This window comes from Sminthopsis crassicaudata, chromosome 1 (assembly GCF_048593235.1).
Source record: "Sminthopsis crassicaudata isolate SCR6 chromosome 1, ASM4859323v1, whole genome shotgun sequence".
NCBI lineage: Eukaryota > Metazoa > Chordata > Mammalia > Dasyuromorphia > Dasyuridae > Sminthopsis > Sminthopsis crassicaudata.
This window is the reverse complement of record NC_133617.1, coordinates 3970684-3989560: the sequence shown is the minus strand read 5'-3', so window position 1 is coordinate 3989560 and position 18877 is coordinate 3970684. Positions and strand designations below refer to the sequence as shown.

Below are 18877 nucleotides of genomic sequence, written 5' to 3'. Positions count from 1 at the left end.
GGTGGATGGTGAGGTGAATTGGCAACTATGGGAAGGGGAGGATTGAGGGAGTGAGAAAGCATGACTCCTAGATCTAAAAAGCCCAGGTGAGTAGGACACTAGCACTGCCTTTGATAGGGAAAGCAGGAAGAGGGGGGAGGTTGGAGTAGGGGATAACTGAGAAGAGGCCACTGGACTGGGGATGTTTGGGAGGAGTCAGCAGTAACTGTGGCTCAGAGACAGTCTCCCAGGAGATGCGACCTGTCAGGCTTCCCCCAGGACTGAGTTAATTCAGGAAAACCAGCACTTATTTAGTGCCTGCTGAATGCCAGGCACTGTGTTCAACACCGAGGATATAAAAATGGTAAAACCCAGCTGCTGCCTTGAAGAAGCTTGGGGGATCTACATATGGTAGATACATCAGGGTACAACCTACAAATGGTAACATACAAATGAAACAAAGAAAGCACAGGGAGTGTGAGGGGGATTGGGAAGGGAGGAAGCACTGGGATTAAAGGGGACCAGGAAAAGCTCCTTACAGAAGGAGGGGGCATAGAAGCTGAGCCTCCAAGGAAGCCAGGGAACCGCCTCTGCTGCCTCACCCCTGCTCCCTGAGGATCCAGTGTGCACCTGATCATCTCCTTGAAAGGAGCCTGTGCTTTGGCCTTTCTGGATCTCTCATGTATTGTGCCCAAGGCCTGGTATACAGGAAGGGTCCAGTTCATTATGATTTGGTGATTGAAGAACGGTTGGTGTAATGACAGAGAACACTGGAGAAATGACCTGCCTATATGATGACTCCAGATACTATTACAGGAGGAGGAAGGAGCTGGACCCTCGTGAGGAGGAACATGGGGAGCAGATCCATTCCAGTAATCTCTACCCCATTGATAGTGCCACCCTTGACTTTACCCACTCATTAAGTCTCCCTTCTGTCTCCATAGGTCTTCTCACAGGTCCTCTTCCATTCTGCTACCTTGTGTAGACCCTCCTGCTCACTCACCTGAACTTTGTGTCTTCCTATTTGAATCTCCAGCCCCAAACCTCTGCTCACTCCAGTTCATCTTCTACAAGTTATTGAAGTGATTTTCCCATAGCACAGGTACGACTGTCCCACCCCACTGCTTCTCTACTTGAAATTCTAGTGCTCCCTATTTCTTAAAGAATCAAATATTTCACTTTCATACTCTGCATAAACTTCAAATCTACTTTAACAGCCATTCTTGTGTAAGCCTGGGCCTGGTTTCCTCATCTGCAAAACAAGGGGGCTGAACTCCAGGGCATCCCTTCAACATCTAAGTCCATGACTTTATAATAATAACATGGGGGGATTTTACAATAATAACAAGAGCCCCTTTCTTCTGGACAATGATGAAATAAAACAAGATGACCTCAGAAAGGAAAATGAGGAAGCAAAATATCAGCATGCTAAGGACCATGGGGTCATCCTCTATATTGACTTAGACAACCAGGAGACTAACATCTTTTGTGTTTTATTGTGTAATAATTTTCATAAATATTTTCAAATTATATTTTAATCTGGATCAGCCCACTAGAGTGTTTTCCTTCCGGGATTAAATTAATGAGGTTTTTCTCCATCATTAGTTCTAAAGTACTGAGGATGTGTTTTGATCAGAAGGACTGCTTTCCCCCATTAATTATACTCCTAGGATTTCTCTCTGGCATGTATTCTCCAATATCAGGAAAGACCTGAATTCGGGGTATAGGCTTTCCCACATTTGGTGCATCTGGAGGATTTCCCTCCAGTGTGAATTCTCTGATGTTCAGTCAATGTTGTGCTCCAGAAAAAGGCTTTCCCACCATCACTGCATTTGAAAGGTCTCTCTCCAGTGTGAATACTGCTGTGATTAGTAAGAGCAGATCTCTGAGAGAAAGGTTTTTACACACGCTGCACTGAGGACGTTCTCTGGTGCAGAGTCAGGCTGGAGCTTGACCACAATGTCTTCCCACATTCACTACACTCATAGGGTCTCTCTCCAGGGTGAGTTCTCTAATGTATAGTCAGTGCTATGCTCCAAGGAAAGGCTTTCCCACAGTTATTGCATTTTAAAAGGCTTCCTTGCAGTGTGAGTGTTGCAGTGCTTTCTGAGTAAGTGTTTCAGGCGGAAAGTCTTTCCACATTCAGAGCATTCATATGGTTTCTTTCCAGTATGAATACTGCTGTGAGTGTTAAGAGCAGACTTCTGAGTGAATGCCTTTCCGCATACCGTGCACTGATGAGGTTTTAGTCCTGCATGAGTTTTTTGGTGCACACTCAGGTTGGAGTTTGATCGGAATGCCTTCCCACACTCAGTACACTCATAGGGTCTCTCTCCAGTGTGAGTTCTCTGATGTATAATCAGAGTTGTGCTGCAAAGAAAGGCTTTCCCACATTCGGTGCATCTGTAGGGTTTCTCTCCTGTATGAACTCTCTGATGTCGCATCAGCCTTCGGCGCCACGGATAGGTTTTCCCACATTCGGTGCATTCATAAGGTCTCTCTCCAGTGTGAACTCTCTGATGTCGAATCAGACTTGGGTGTAAAGAAAAGGCTTTCCCACAGTCATTACATTTAAAAGGTTTTTCTCCAGTGTGAATCCTACAATGCTGTATTAGATCTATCTTCTGGTGAAAGGCCTTTCCACAGTCATTGCATTTGAATGGTTTCTCTCCAGTGTGAATTTTGTAGTGTTGGGTAAGATACCCTTTCTTCCGAAAGAGCTTTCCACATTCACTGCATTCATATGGTTTGTCAAAAGTATGAACACTACTATGATGAGTAAGGTTAGACTTGTGAGAGAACGCCTTCCCACATACATTGCACTGATGAGGTTTTAGTCCTGTATGAGTAATGCGGTGATCATTCAGGCTGGAGAGTGATCGGAACATCTTCCCACATTCACTACACTCATAGGGTCTCTCTCCAGTGTGAGTTCTCAGATGTTGAACCAGTGTTGAACGCCAAGCAAAGGCTTTCCCACAATCATTGCATTTAAAAGGTTTTTCTCCAGTGTGAACCCTATAATGCTGTACGAGAGTCGTCTTATGGAGGAAGGACTTTCCACAGTCACTGCATTTATAGGATTTGTTTTGACTCTGAATACTAGAATGTTGTGTCAGATCTGTTTTCTGACAGGATGGCTTCTCACATGGAGTCAATTCAGAGCACTTTTGTCCCACATGATTTCTCTGCTGTGGAGTAAGGACTGTCTTTGGGCTGGAGCTTTGGCTGTATTTACAGGATTCAGAGGCTCTGACTTCAACCACAGCGTCTGTTTGGATTTCTTTTCCTGGACTAGAATGTTTCCCCTCATTGTTTTGCTCTTTCTTGAAGCTGCCATGATGCTCCCAGGCTTTTTTTACCTTAGAGGTGCCAGCGTCATCCCATAAGGATGTCATTTGGGATAACTCTTTCATAGAAACACTTAACTTTAGAGTGGACTCCTTGCCTTGATGCCTAGTGCCCTCATCTGAAAGAAAGGAAAACCAGAAATGCTTTTTCATTGGCTGAATAAACTTTCTTGTACACGTCACATTCCCCATGTTCTATGTGTTATTAGCACTGTAAACATTTTTCCACTTCAATTAAAATCAATCCTGCTGATTTCCACAATTTCTTTGAATTCACCAGGCCTATTCTTTCTTATAACCCAACAATATTTTATTAAATGAACATGCAAAAACTGATGCAGAAAATGTCAAATTAATAAAAACAGATACAACTGCTGGTTCCCATATACCACAGGAACAAAATAGCTGAAAGTATTATTATTTTTTTTTTTTTAGGAAAATTCTCATCTGAAAGTCACACCTGGGGGAGTCCTGACTGTGTGACCATTGGGTCTAAGAGAAAGCTCTGTGTCAGTCTTACACTCTTGGCTTTACAAAAAGCTAAAAACAATTCAAAGTCCCAGCCACACAGTGGAGTACTGCTCATTCAGAAAGTACCAGCAGAAGTGAATTATTGCCACCCGTCCCTACCAAGTGACTTTGGTATAAAAAGGCAACATCATCTAAACAAACTAGAGAGGAGGAAAATTACCTCCAAGATCTATGATTGGGAGAAGAGTTCAGGATAAAAAAGTCACATCCAGGATCACAAGGTGCCCATTTTCAGGGGTTCTCAGACAGTGTCACACACTCTGGCTCACTCACTCACCTAAGCAGCAAGCTCTTGAGACACTGTCCAGTGGAATCCCATGTGCTCTCCCTGACTCCAGCTGAGAGATCACGTCCCCATCAGACTCCACAAGACCTAGTCATGAGAAAGTGATGGAAAGGAAGGGTCACCTCCCAGCCCAATCTCCACAGACCCCTAGGAGCAAGCTTGAAAGGCCAGGGAGGCTGTGGAGGAGCATCCAGAGACATCTGAAGGGGGAGCTGGTTTGTTTGTTGGAAAGATGCAGAGATGGGACACATCAGGGAATTGGGATCAGAAATACAAAGAACTCATTTGGTCCATTCCAGTCTGAGGTATTTGGGGACTTTCATGATTTAAGTCCTTATCCTGGGACTTTAACAAGTCTCTCTGGCAAGAAGGAACAGAGCTGGGGCTGGGCTGGGGATCACCCCAGGGAGAAATTAGTTTCCAGACACACAAACAAGAATCCTTCATCCAGGACCAGGGAGAACATGGGCAGCCTGGCTTTGGCCCCTCTGAAATGAGCAAGGGCTGGGGTTTCTTGAGAAGCCCTTCATGAGCACATCCTGGGCCCCAGAGCAGCCCTTCTTACCCAGGCAGACCAGGTTCCTGTAGTTCTCCAGCATCACGTCCCAGTAAAGCTCCTTCTGGGAGGGGTCCAGGAGGCGCCACTCCTCCCGGGTGAAGTCCACAGCCACATCCTGGAATGTCACCGATCCCTGAAACAAATACATTTGTGCCCGGTCAAGGAGGGGGGAGGGAGAGGCAGGGCTCATTCTCGCTCCATCCTAGTTTCACAGAACATATTCAAAGCAGTGCTTTTCTCTTGCTTAGTTATTTTTATGATATATTATTTTTGCAGATACAAGTAAAGATGGTTTTCAGAATTCATTTTTGTAAGATTGTGAGGGCAAGGTTGTTTCTCCCTCTTCTCAAGACAACAAGCAATCTCATAGAAATAAAATCTATATAGGACTGAACATATACAATCAATGAATACTGTTGGGGGAAAAAAATCAGAAAAAAGGGAAAACTCACAAGAAAAAAAGTGAAAATGCTACTTTGTTTTGCTCCTCATTGAGGCTTCAGAGCTTGTTCTCTGGACAGGAAGGACATTTTCCAGCCCAAGTCCATTGGAACTGCCTTGGATCAGCGCATGGCTGAGAACAAAGCCTGGCCCAGCTGATCACTGCACAATCTGAAAGCAAAGCCCTTAGGAGCCTCAGGCTGGGCCAGAGCCTGGAGCAAGTAACCAGAGAATCCTCTTTTTCAAGTCAATAAGCAGTCAGAAAGGTCTCCCTGGGCCAAGCTCTGGGCTAATTCCTGGGATACAAAAAGGGCAAAAATTGTCCCTGACTCAGGGAGCTCCCAGTGCAGTGGGGAGACAACAAGGCCCAGAACAGCCCTGAGTGGGGATGGGAGGCCCTGAGCAGCTGAGGGGCAGGAGGGGAGCTGGGAAAGGCAGGGCTTGAGCTGAACCTGGAACAATAAGCCAGAGACTCTCAGCAGGGAGAAAAGCATTCCAGCCAGGGAGGGGAAACCAAGGCAGAGGAGAGGGGGGGTCATGTGCAAGGAACAGAAACCAGGCCTGGGTGGCCCACAGGAAGCATGGAGGAGTGACACCATAACATATGGTGAAGGGCAGAAGCAAAGCCATGAATACAAAAGGCAGATTTTATCTGAGATCCTGGCACACAGGAAGGGCTCAAACCCCTGGGACCCGGTGACTGAAAAGTCTCAGGTGCTCTGAAGTGGGAGAGATTTGGAGAAAGGACCTGTCTGCCCTCCAGGACCTGGAACACCTGTCAGGAAGGGGAGGGTGCTACTCACCTTGGGGGGTCGAATGGTGAGGAACGTAGGGGCCCGGATGGCCCTCCTCTCCCCTGCCCCCGGCATGTGGGGTCCCTGAGGCTGGGCCTGAAAGGAACAAGGAGCCATGAACGGGGTTGGCCTTTTGCCCCTCCCAGCTCCCAAACCTCCCTCTGCTCTGGAGAAGCCCCCAGCCCTCCTGCTCACACAAACCCCGGGGGGAGGCTTGTTTGTTTCCAGGGCTGGGATCAATTAAACCTGCACTGAAGATGCCTGCTGTATACCTCCCTCCACTCTGGGGGGCCAGGAACAAAATAAAGTCTAGATTTTCCCTCCTCCTTAACTCCTCCAGAGCAGTCCTGGAAACTGGCTGGTCACATGGGAGGGGTGGACAGCGACATGTGGAAGGAAGATGAGATGGAGGGAGCTTTGGGGAGGTGAGGGGATGGGGCTGAAACTCCTTTCTGGGGCAGAGGGGGAGGTCAGTCTGAAGACAAATAAGGAGGAAAGAGGGAATATGGGAGGGTCAGATCATCCATTTTGTAGAGAGGGATTTGGGGAGTGGAAGCGGAAAGGGGAGGAAGTGTGGCTCAGAAGGGTGCGTGGTCCCCATTTAACAAAAAGCTTTTCTAGGAGCAAAGCAAGTTGACTGTGTGTTCTAGAGAGAAGCCGGTGTTCCTCCAATGGAGCAAGCAATGGGACAGACAGAGGAGGCACTTTGGGGCAGGTTTGACTCTTTAGTCCCTAATGAATGAGATGAGGTGAGATCTTTCAAGACAGTTGTGACAATTGCGTAAGGCTTCATCTACTTCAGGGTTTGAGTAGGCCTGAAGGACTTTGAGGATTGAGTCAAGGGCATAATTGAGTCCCCTTCTTGCTATCCTCCCATGACACAATTTCCTCCCTATTTCAGTCAAATATGGGCCACTCCGTACTTATTGGTCAAGTTGAATTTAGTGGGTAGATCTAGCATGGAGAATGTAAGACTCTCAGCCAATGAGGATGAGGGTCAGTGATGGAAGGGGGTGTTTGTATTAGGGATTAAAGGTGCCCCGTCCTGCCCACAGGAGGGGCTTCCTCTCTTCTACTGTCTGCTCAAGGGGTGGGACGCCCTTCTCGAGAGAATGTACAATAAACTTTGCTTTACTCTAGAAATCTCTCCAGCTTTTTCTATTAAACGGTGACACTTCACCATTTCCATACTACAGTTTGGGGGGCTCATCTGGGATTCATTAATTGGTGAGTAAGTGAACTCTTGTATGATAGCAGGATGGCGCCCTGCCCTGATTTAGTCAGCCCGCCAGCGCCCAGGGGCTTCTCCTTGCTCCCCAGTGTAAAATGGGTGCCAAAGTGGAGAAACTCAGAGAAAAGCAAAGGGAGAAACTCCGGGGTAAAATCCCAACCGGTTGGTAGAGGACACATCAGTCAAGTAATTTGCTTAGCAGCAACCCAGAGGTAAGCCCTGTGAGCCCCTTAAATCTAGTTATAGATTCTAGATTCTGGAGGGGCCTCTGGACAGGATGAGATAGACTAGGCCTTTTCTGGGTGACTGGAGTCAATTGGTGATAATTGACGTGTTTGACCATTTTGGGATTTATATTCCATCCAAATTCAGTGGGTGTGGCCCAGTCCCAACGAACCCTCACAGAGAGAAATGAGAAAAATATCAGAAAATACCGGTAGATAGTTCCTTGGGAGATAAATTAAGTAATTGGAACAAATTGCCAAAATATGAAGAAGAAGAAAAAAAAAAAAAAAAAAAAGCAAGAAAAAGATGATAAGATAGTGTTGTTTTGTTGCAGACTGGGTGTGCCAAAAGGATTAAATGGTGTACCTGAAGGGAAGGAAGAGGATTTTATTCCAATAGCCCTTCCAAGGGCCTTCCATTCCAGGGGGAGAAATATGTCTATTTTGAATTCTCTCTTCTCATAAGAGGAGAGGGGATTAGTGAGGTGCAGCTATGAAGGAATGGTAAAGAAGAAACCCTCCAGCTGCAGATTCAGCTGAGCAGAACTACCCCTTAGTAAATCCCATTTAGGATCAATATCCCTGTGCACCGGGGAAGTATGTGGGATTGAGCGAGTGAAGATGGTGGCTTCCTTCCTTTTCCTCCCACTTGTCCTAACTGCAGCAGGGCCACGTGGGCCAGGGGATAAGAAACCGCTATTTAGTGAAATTCATTGTTTTAAATATAATGGCAAAAGTAGTTTTATATTATTGGGAAGTTAAAAGCTGTATTTGGGATTTCAAATTAAAATATAGGTTATTAAAACAAAATGATGGTAGCTTACTTAGGGGAGGTTGTGGTTGTATCTCTCTACTTAGAGGGTATGTTGTTTTCTAGAGGTATTGGGTAATTTGTAACTGAGCTACGCCTTAAGTATTTGTCAGCTCTGTTGGGCATGTAAAAGTTTTATGAAATTTGGTTCAGTTATTTGTGAACTTTGAAGTGTAAAGTTAAAAATAAAATAAAATAAAAAATATATATATGTATGTATATATATATACATATATATATACATATAAACATATATATTTTTTACTTAAAGACATGGGACAAGAAAGACTGATATGCAAAAGCAATTAATAGTTTAAATGGATTTTGATAAATGATATATTGGGGTCAGGAAGCATAGTGGTGGTGGGGGGTGACCATGTGGAGAGGGACCTTGTCAGGTGATCTAATCTCCCTCCCCCCATTAAGTACAGTGGGTCTTTTTAATTACTGCAGCTCCTTGCTGATTTAGATATTAATGTTTAAAGGAACAACCTACATTTATATGGTGTTAATAACTGAATATTTTGTTTTTATTTTTCAAGTCTATAGCTGTTCTAAGGAGTTGGAACTGTAAGTTTTCTGAAAGCAATTCGTTTCTACTAAGATCTCATCTGACTAAAGCAAATTATTTATTTAATGTTTATTTCCGTGCGTGATAGTCTCCTTGTTTAAAGATTATTTTAATGTGATCTGATAATTTGATAGGGTTATTTGCAAAAATTTAATATTTTTCAGAATGAAGAGAGTATTAATGTTAAATCTGAAAGATCTGAAAGTTTCTTTTCTATGGGAACGGGATGGACAACATGCGATTTAGAATTTGTCTTTGTATTGACTATTTTGAAGGCAATAATCTGGTTAATGTTAAACCTAGAAGCATCTACTTAGAGATGAAAGATAAACTGTATAATCTGTGAACTTTCTAGGATGAACCTTTACTGTGATTCTTGAGAACTAGATTCACCTGAAGTCTTGATTAATGATAATTGCTGTAGGAGATAGAATCTTTGGGGACTGTAGCTAATATTTACTTGGAGTTTTGAATTCAGGTAGGACTGTCTGCATAGGTCATCAAACTCCAGCATCTGAAAAATTAGGACAGCTACCTGAAGTAAATAAATCATGCCCCTGATTCTTCCTCTTATGTCTGTAATTGGAGCAAGTGGTCAGTGAGATATACAGTACCTGGGACCACTTTCACTTTGCCTTTCTTTTTTTTTTTTTTTTTTTGAGACAAAGCTGGCAATCTCGGGAATCCCAGACCCCTGACTCTAGATCTATACTGTTTTTATGTTTTACATGATCATGGGGGGAGCTATATGGAAAGAACTTTTGACACCCAAACAATTCCGCATTAAATATGCAGAGAAAATGAAAGGAAGGTAAAGGGTAGGAGGCTTACAGATCAGCTGCCCATGTTGCATTGCTGATCCTTTACTCCTGACCAGCGGCTTTCCTTCCTAAAGAATGAGGTCCAGTAGCCCAAAGGATGGCTGACTGTGTACAAGCAGTAGCTGTTACCGCTCTCTTGGTAGGAGAGGAGGAAGCTCCCCTTTGGAGGCAGTCTTACAGTAAGCGTGCCACACCAAGTTAGAACACCATTAAATCAGAGGGCTGGGAGATGGCTCTCATTCCAGAATGTTGAAACATGAGGCAATACTATTAGACAAGGGTGATCTAGTAATCACCCAAGATCATAATCTTAATCCTGCCTCCCTTTTGTCCCCTGGAGAACAGAACCATCCCCCCTCCCCGCTAAGAGGAACATTGTTGTTTAGAGTTAATAGATTTTCAAACAAAAGTAAGAGAAGATTTACAAGAATCCCAATACCTGGGAGTAAATTGGTTTATAGATGGTTCTTCTAGGATGGTAAACAGGAAAAGAAAAATGGGTTTGCTATTGTGCCTGGGGGCTTTCCCTGACCTTTGGGTTTACCGGTTTCCTCATGATAGCCATAGAAACCGGACCTTTACCTTCCAGAGATGAGAAGTAGCTCCTGCTCATGCAGAATACATCAAGTTGTTGGATCCGAGTCGGATCCCAACAATCAAACCAATGGCCAGGGCTCCCGACCCCTCAAGCCCAGCCTGGGTCCTTAGTAAGGATCCCAAAGGGAACATATGCATGATCGATGGGGTTGGTACAATGTCACCCGGGGACACCCGGAACATGGGAGTACCTCTAACCTAACAGATCAGCGGCCAGCCGCCACCGGGAGTTGGAGGAAGGAGCAAGGTCCATGGGCATGTCAGTATGTCACCTGGGGGGGGGGGGGCCCTAGGGACGAGACACCAACAATAAAACCCTTTTACAAGGAACAGTTCAGACATTTTCAAGGAGCAAGCTGCTCTGAAGGGTCCTTACTGGATCTGTGGTCTGACCGCCTACACTCACCTGCCTCTCAATCGGACGTCGTCATATTGGCCTAAGGCCAAAATGTTCTTTCTTCCTGAGCAGGCGAACCAATATTTAGGGATTCAGTGGGACGATGACTTGGGGAGAGGAAACGCAGTTTAGATACCCCCGATACCCAGACTGGAGACGCAGGTGGTTGGGGTGACAGCTCAAGAGTACGGGCGGCCACCGAGCTCAAGATGGAGGTGGGGACAGAACGCCGGGCTCCAAGCAGCTGTGGGGATTAGCGGCTCGCGATCCTCTGGCTGACGGGATCCAGAGAGGGGGAGTTTGTGCCAAAGTAAATTTAGCCACATGTGGTATAAAGATTGATGACCTGGACATCTAGTTAGAGAAGTCCCTAAGAACATCAGGGCACTGGCTGCGCTCCCGCAGCCCGGGGCCCCAATGCTTCTCGCCGTCCTGGGTTGGGGCGCGGCGGGAGCAGCTCCTGTGGTTTGGCCCCAGAGCCCTTAGTGGTGTCATATCACTCCCTATCTGCGCCCCTGGTTCGCCCGATTAATAACCAGAATTGTCCAGAACGCACTATCGGGAACCAGGCGGTGGGATGGTGTTAAAGGACAGGGGTGGAGGCGGAAGGGGAGGGGGGATTCCTTGGGGAACAGGTCTCGGGGACCTCTCAGGAAACTGAAAACCCGGTGCGGCTTCGTCCCCTTCGCTTGGGGCATGGAGCCAAGGGCATATGGAGCCCCCTTCCTGCTAGAGTGTAATATTCCACTTATGGGTCAATTTCAATTTTGTGGGTAGATCTCCTGGTTAGAACCGGAGACTCTCAGCCAATGAGGAAGAGGGCCAGCGGTGGGAGGGGGGGTTGCGCTAGGGGTTAAAGGTGCCGCTCCTGCCCACGGGAGGCGCTTCCTCTCCGTCCGCAGACGCCCTTCTCGCGAGAATGTACCAGAAACTTTGCTTTGTTCTAGAGATCTCCCCAGCTTTTTTATTAAATGGTGTCCCCTCAGCATTTCCCTACCACACACTAACGCAACCGCCCTCCCCCGCGGGCCCTCCTCCGCGCTGCCCGAGGGCTCCCGTTCTAAACCACCCAAGAAACGGAACCCGCCCACCAGGGCCCCGCGGCCGCCGGGAGGAGGGAGAGAAGGGACGGGACTCAGGTAGGCCCTGGAGTCGGTGCTCCCAGCGCTGCAGGCCTTCTCCGGCCCAGGAGAGGAAGCCCGGCTGGATTTCCACCCCTGAGACCCCGCCTCACTCGGGCCAGAGAACGGGAGTGGGGGAATGAAGGGGCAAAGGGGGGGAAGGGAAGGGAGAAAGAAAGGGAGGAGGGGCGGGGCGGAGCCGCGGGATCCAGGAGCCTTTGCTCCATTTCCCGGACTACATACCTGAGGCAAGCAGAGGGAGGAGACGCCAGCGAGGGCGGGGCGGGGGTCCCGGGCGCCTCACCCGGATCCAGGGACGCGCGGGACTCAGACTTCAGAGGCCTCCAGGCAGAGGATCTAGGAGGAACTTCCTGGTCGGAAGTGTCGCTCACTGGGCCGGGGGCGCCCCCATTGGCTGGCTGCCGGAGGCGGGGCCTTCTCAGACCACGCCGCTTCCCCATAGGCTGCTGGTGAGGAAGGGAGAATTCGCCCCTTTTCACGCACATACGCTCCTTCCCGCCGCGCCTGGATCTTTGAGCCAATCAGAGGCGCCGCTGCTGCCGCCGTCCCGCCCCCAGGCTTCCCTCCAGCGTCCCCTTGACTCCTGCGAGCAGTTTTTCGGGGAAATTAACCTCGCGGGGTTTGGCTCGGAAACTCTCGGGGTGCCGAGGCTGAGTCAGGAGGGGAGGGGAGAAAAGGGAGGGGTGGGGGGACGGCTCCCAGGAGCGAGGGGGCGGAGCCAGGGGGCCGCGCGCCCAGGACTTTTCTGTAAGCGCAGTTAAGGGATACAAATTTGTACTGTAATAACGCCACGGACACACAGTGCACGAGCGATCCGTGGTGGAGCCCCTAAGGCTGCCGCCCTGACGGGATCTCGCACTCTCGGAAGCGCGGCGTAGAGACTCTGGGCACTAAGGCTCTGTGTCTCAGAGCCCTGGACACTTGGCAAAAGGAGAGGAAATGTCCTTACTGGGAGCTTCTTAGACCCACAGAATCACAGGATACGCCTAAGCACCCCTGAAAGGAGAGGGGGAAATGCATCCTATTTGAAAATAGCAGCAACTTTTTCCAATATATGACACCTGAAAATGTTGCCATTTAATGGCAGTATCTCCTTAGCGGGCCTGAAATCTATTTTCTTTCCATCTCCTTTAGTTTCATCACTTTATACACGTCTGCTCCCATTTCTGTGAAGTCCTCATGTTTGCTTCTTAGTGTCTTTACCTTGCATCGGTCACATGCTCCAGCTTGTTCATCAGATTCCCTCGTTGTTCCTCCCCAAAAGGAGGCTGCCAACTTTATATGATTACAGGCATTTCTGCTGAGAATGTTTGTACAAGTCGCTTTTTTAGGTTTTTTTTTTGTCTATTTTTACTTACACCTAAAAATAATTTCTAACATCAGTTTTTGAAAACTCTACTAATAGGAGAGTTCCCTCTCCTTTCACTTTCACAGAAAAGGAAAACAATTTCACATAGCTCATACAAGTGGAATCAAGCAAAACCTATTGTCCATGTTGTGAAATAAATCACAGACCAAAAGAAAAAGAAGGAAAGTTTTGGATTTTTAAAATAATGGTTCTATCTGCATTCATGGAGAACGAAGGAGCTATTGGGAAAAATAGTCAGGAGCATGTATTTAAGACCGTCAATAAGCATCATATGTAATGGAGTTAAACTGGAATCTTTCCCAGTAAGATCAGGAGTGAAACAAGGTTGCCCACTATCACCATTACTATTCAATGTTGTATTAGAAATGCTAGCCTCGGCAATAAGAGTCGAGAAAGAGATTAAAGGAATAAGAGAAGGTAATGAGGAAATCAAACTGTCACTTATATCCCAAAGAAATATTAAAAAGGGGAAAGGGACCTGTATGTGCCAAAATGTTTGTGGCAGCTCTTTTTGTAGTGGCTAGAAACTGGAAAATGAATGGATGTCCATCAATTGGAGAATGTTGGGTAAATTATGGTATATGAAGGTTATGGAATATTATTGCTCTGTAAGAAATGACCAGCAAGATGAATTCAGAAAGGTTTGAAGAGACTTACATGAACTGATGCTGAGTGAAATGAGCAGAACCAGAAGATCACTATACACTTCAACAACAATACTGTATGAAGCTATATTCTTATGTAAGTGGATATCTTCAACATAAAGAAGATCCAACTCACTTCCAGTTGATCAATGATGGACAGAAACAACTACACCCAGAGAAGGAACACTGGGAATTGAATGTAAACTGTTAGCACTACTGTCTATCTACCCAGGTAACTTATACCTTCAGAATCCAATACTTAACGTGCAACAAGAAAATTGGATTTACACACATATATTGTATCTAGGTTATACTGTAACACATGTAAAATGTATGGGATTGCCTGTCATCCAGGGGAGGGAGTAGAAGGAGGGAAGGGAAAATTTGGAAAAATGAATACAAGGGATAATGTAATTTAAAAAAAATTAATCAGGCATATATACTGTCAAAAAAATTTATAATAAAATTTAAAAAAAAAAGAAATAATTTACAACTTTAGCAAAGTTGCAGGATACAAAATAAATCCACATAAATCCCCGGCATTTTTATATATCACCAACAAAATCCAACAGCAAGAGATACAAAGAGAAATTCCATTCAAAATAATTGTCGATAGCATAAAATATATGAGAATCTATCTACCAAAGGAAAGTCAGGAATTATATGAGCAAAATTAGAAAACACTTGCCTCAAAAATAAAGTCAGATTTAAATAATTGGAAAAACATTAAGTGCTCTTGGACAAGCCAAGTGAATATAATAAAGATGACAATACTCCCTAAACTAATCTAGTTCTTTAGTGCTATACCAATCAGACTCCCAAGAAACTATTTTAATGACCTAGAAAAAAATAACAAAATTCATATGGAAGAACAAAAGGTTGAGAAATTCAAGGGAATTAATGAAAAAAAAAAATCTAATGAAGGTGGCCTAGCTGTACCTTATCTAAAACTATATTATAAAGCATGAGTCACCAGAAATGGCTAAGAAATAGACTAGTTGATCAGTGGAATAGGTTAGGTTCACAGGACAAAATAGTGAAAATAGCAATCTAGTGTTTCACAAACCCAAAAATCCCAATTTTTGGGATAAGAATTATTTGACAAAAACTACTGAGAAAACTGGAAATTAGTATGGCAGAAATTAGGCATGGATCCACACTTAACACCACATACCAAGATAAGATCAAAATGGGTGCATGATTTAGGCATAAAGAACGAAATCATAAATAAATTAAAGGAACAGAGGATAGTTTACTTCTCAGATTTGTGGAGGAGGAAGGAATTTGTGACCAAAGGAGGACTAAAGAGCATTATTGATCACAAAATAGAAAATTTTGATTACATCAAACTAAAAAGTTTCTGTACAAACAATACTAATGCAAACAAGATTAGAAGGGAAATAACAAACTGGGAAAACATTTTTACAGTTAAAGATTCTGATAAAGGTCTCTTTTCCAAAATATATAGAGAACTGACTGTAATTTACAAAAAATCACGCCATTCTCTAATTGATAAATGGTCAAAGGATATGAACAGACAATTTTCAGATGATGAAATTGAAACTATTTCCACTCATATGAAAAAGTGTTCGAAATCATTACTGATCAGAGAAATGCAAATTAAGACAACTCTGAGATACCACTACACACCTGTCAGATTGGCTAAGATTACAGGAAAAAACAATGATGAATATTAGAGGGGATGTTGGAAAACTGGGACACTGATGCATTGTTGGGGGAGTTGTGAATGAATCCAACCATTCTGGAGAACAATCTGGAATTATGTCCAAAAAGGTATCAAAATATGCATACCTTTTGATCCACTAGTGCTTATACGCTACAGGGCTTATATCCCAAAGAAAAAGTAAAGAATGGAAAGGGACCTGGATGTGCCCAAATGTTTGTGGCAGCCCTTTTTTGCAGTGGCTAGAAACTGGAAAATGAATGGATGCCTATCAATTGGAGAATGGTTGGGTAAATTGTGGTATATGAATATTATGGAATATTACTGTTCTGTAAAAAATGGCCAGGAGGATGAATACAGAGAGGCTTGGAGAGACTTACAAGAACTGATTCTGAGTGAAATGAGCAGAACAGTAGATCATTATACACCTTCAACAGCAATACTGTATGAGGATGTATTCTAATGAAAGTGGCTATCTTTGACAAAGAGAATGTCTAATTCAGTTTCAAATGATCAATGATGAACAGAATTAGCTACACCCAGAGAAGGAACACTGGGAAATGAGTGTAAACTGTTTGCATTTTTGTTTTTCTTCCCAGATTATTATATGTTGTAAAACATTACCCATGCATATGTATTGTCCAAAAAAAAAAAAGTTATAATTATAAAATAAAAAAAATATATAACAAAAACATTTTTAAAAATGCTTTTAAATTAAAAAAAAAAAGTTCAATACTCTGATATGATCAATCAACAGAGAAGCAATCTGGTGGGAGAAAGGGATTACAACTGAGGAGAATACAGGCTTTTTAACTAAATAGAAGTGCTGTGTCCAGTGCAAGCACCTCCAATGTAATTACCAGGTGGTGAGAGATCTAGGAAGTGGTGAATGGAAGGGACAACAAAGGTTAACTGCTTGGGAGAAAGAGTTTGCTTGTATTGCTACAGATGGAGAAGGGATCAGATGGGTGTCAACAAGCACCTTGAGACAGAAAAAGAGTAAAACTTTGAAACAAAGGAGAAGACCTAAGAAACATCCGACACTGAAAGAGCATGGCTGATAATGAAAACGAGCAGGAACCATTGGATTCCCTAAGATAAAAAATTGTTGATAAGACTGATGCAGAACAGCAAAATCTGCAGGAATCATTGGATTCCCTAACACATGATCAGATGATTGCAGGACTTCAAAATTTGCAGGAATCATTGGATTCCCTACACATGTGAAGTAATGGACAATAGATTCGTTTTGGACTATTTCCAGGACTTATGGACATTATAATTCCTCATGTTGATTCATGTTGTTTGTTATATCATTACTAGCCTGTCTTACCATGTGCTCATGTAATACCTCCCAGGTTGATGGATTTATGTGTATCTGTTTAAAGTGAGACCCTTCAGAAACCTGCTAATCTGATTTGATTCCCCATTTCCTTTGTGTTTTCATGTCCCTTCCTGAGATGTCCTTTTTTGGTGTTTTCATCCCTTTTTTGAGGAGTCAGGGAAGGTGTGATCACCTCCTTGAGAAGTCAGGGAGGGCATGACTCCCTATGTTCTAAAAAAAAAAAAAAAAAAAAAAAAAAAAAAGTGGGAGATGTTACGAACCAGAACTCTGAACTTGAAACAAGGATTCTTACAAGGTGCTAATTGAGTGGAATTGACACAATGGTTATCTAGTTTGACATGGTGATTAATGGTTCTCTAAACTCAGTATGATTGATTTAATCTTACAACAAATAATGGTTTCCTATTGATATAATGATTGGTTTATACTCAGTGTAGAGCATGTAAACTACAGTCGGACCCAAGGAGAGAAATTCATTTCCACCTTCAGTTAGGGTCCTGGTGGGGCTCTTGGGGGATTGAGAAAGCTCTGATTCAGAGGAAGGGAAGACAAACAGACTGGAGGCTGAAGCACAAGCCCTTGGACTCAGATTCATTCATCCCATCTCACACCACCTTGGTGGCAGGCTAATTCACAGAAGGCACTGGGTACAGGGACACAAAACAAACAACAATCTCCAGTTTCAAGAAGCTTTCATTTTCCTACCATATGTTATATTAAAAAGGTAAGTCAAAGATGATTAGAGAAGAAAAAAAAGAACTGAACAGATCAGGAAGTGAAGTAAGTGAGCCCCAAAGCCTGGTGCTGTAGATAAAGAATGGGACTTCCAGTCAAGATTCAGACACTGTCACCCAGGCAAGTCAGTGACCTCTCTCCCTCAGTTTCCTCAACTTTACAATGGGAGTCATCATGGCACCTAGCACAGTATTACTTGAAGGATCAAATTATTTTGGTAAAGACATTAGCCCAGAGTCTAACACACAGTAGGTGATTGAAAATTACTTGTCTCTTTGCCCTAAGGCCCTGAAAGGAAAGCTCAGGATGTTCAGAAGGGAAGGGGAGGAAGCTATGGCTTTCAAGCATGGAGAGTAAGAGGGACTGGGAAGGTCTTCTAGTTCCGTTTGGGAAGGGCTGCTGATGGAGGCTGGGAGGTACAGTGAGCAGAAAGGCAGAGGTGAAAAAGCTACAGACTAAAAGGGAAGATGAGAGGCCCTGAGCTGCTGTAGGGTCTCTCTCTTGGGAAAGTGAGGACATAACACTCTCTCAGACCAGAAAACCAAACACCTACACACACATACACACACACACACACACACACACACACACACACACTCATGCATCCCTAGTGCCTCAGTTCACTTCTTATCCCCACCCTACATTAGGATTTGGCTAGCTGTATCTCACCTACTCTCCAGGCCTGAAACACCCTCCCCTTCCTTTCTCTTCTGGGAATCCCTAGCTTTCTTCAAAAGTGTTTAGGGGGAAAGGTCAGAAGCAAGCTACTTTTCCAGATTCATCATAAGTTTGATGTGCATGTTTAGCTATGCCTTTAACAACATGATTACATGGATACTGTGCTTTAAAAGTTACAAAGTGTGTTACACGTTATCTCAAGATCCAGATAAAAAAGGGGATATGGGTCAGTAAAGAACCCTAAGGCAGCTGAATGTTGACCACTTTCCAAGCAGCTATTAAACCATTCACAATGGCTCATGCAACGACTATACTGATCTAATGATAGCTACTTTATGTTCCTATTACCTCCCTCATCTTTCATGTTGGAAGCAGGATACTCTTAAAGTTGGTGCTCTGGCTAATGGACCAGAATGTTTTATCAAGGGTCTCTTTACTGTTTGGATGCATCACTGTTATTCACCACTGACCCTCCCCTCCCCAATAAAAAGCTGCCCAGGAATAATTAAATATTGTCAAGGAAAACACATTTGCTACTTGTGAAAGTATTTGCCCCCTTTGCTTCTCTACTCAATCACCCTTTCCTGAAGAGAAATGGTTCCCCAACACAAACTGAAGGGCTCTCCCCATTCATTGTTTCCCTGGTTCCTTAACAATATTAAGTCAATTTTTCAAGGAGAGTTTTCCT

General features: G+C 44.2%; 1 protein-coding gene across 3 annotated transcripts; it reads right to left on the bottom strand.

The window, feature by feature from the left end:
- Positions 1-1456: 1456 nt before the first annotated feature.
- Positions 1457-12189, bottom strand: LOC141556405 (uncharacterized). Of its 3 annotated transcripts, none has more exons than XM_074290486.1 (6): positions 11957-12189; positions 10602-10867; positions 5950-6036; positions 4712-4838; positions 4138-4233; positions 1457-3448 (listed from the first exon to the last, which is right to left on the bottom strand). In XM_074290486.1, the coding sequence occupies exons 3-6, from the start codon at positions 6013-6015 to the stop codon at positions 2037-2039; spliced, it is 1701 nt and encodes a 566-aa protein (XP_074146587.1). In that variant the 5' UTR covers positions 6016-6036; positions 10602-10867; positions 11957-12189; the 3' UTR covers positions 1457-2036. The 3 variants fall into 3 exon arrangements, with proteins under 3 accessions (XP_074146587.1, XP_074146578.1, XP_074146571.1); XM_074290477.1 differs by having other exon boundaries at positions 10602-10699; positions 11957-12098; XM_074290470.1 differs by lacking the exon at positions 10602-10867 and having other exon boundaries at positions 11957-12103.
- Between the last annotated feature and the right edge of the window lie 6688 nt (positions 12190-18877).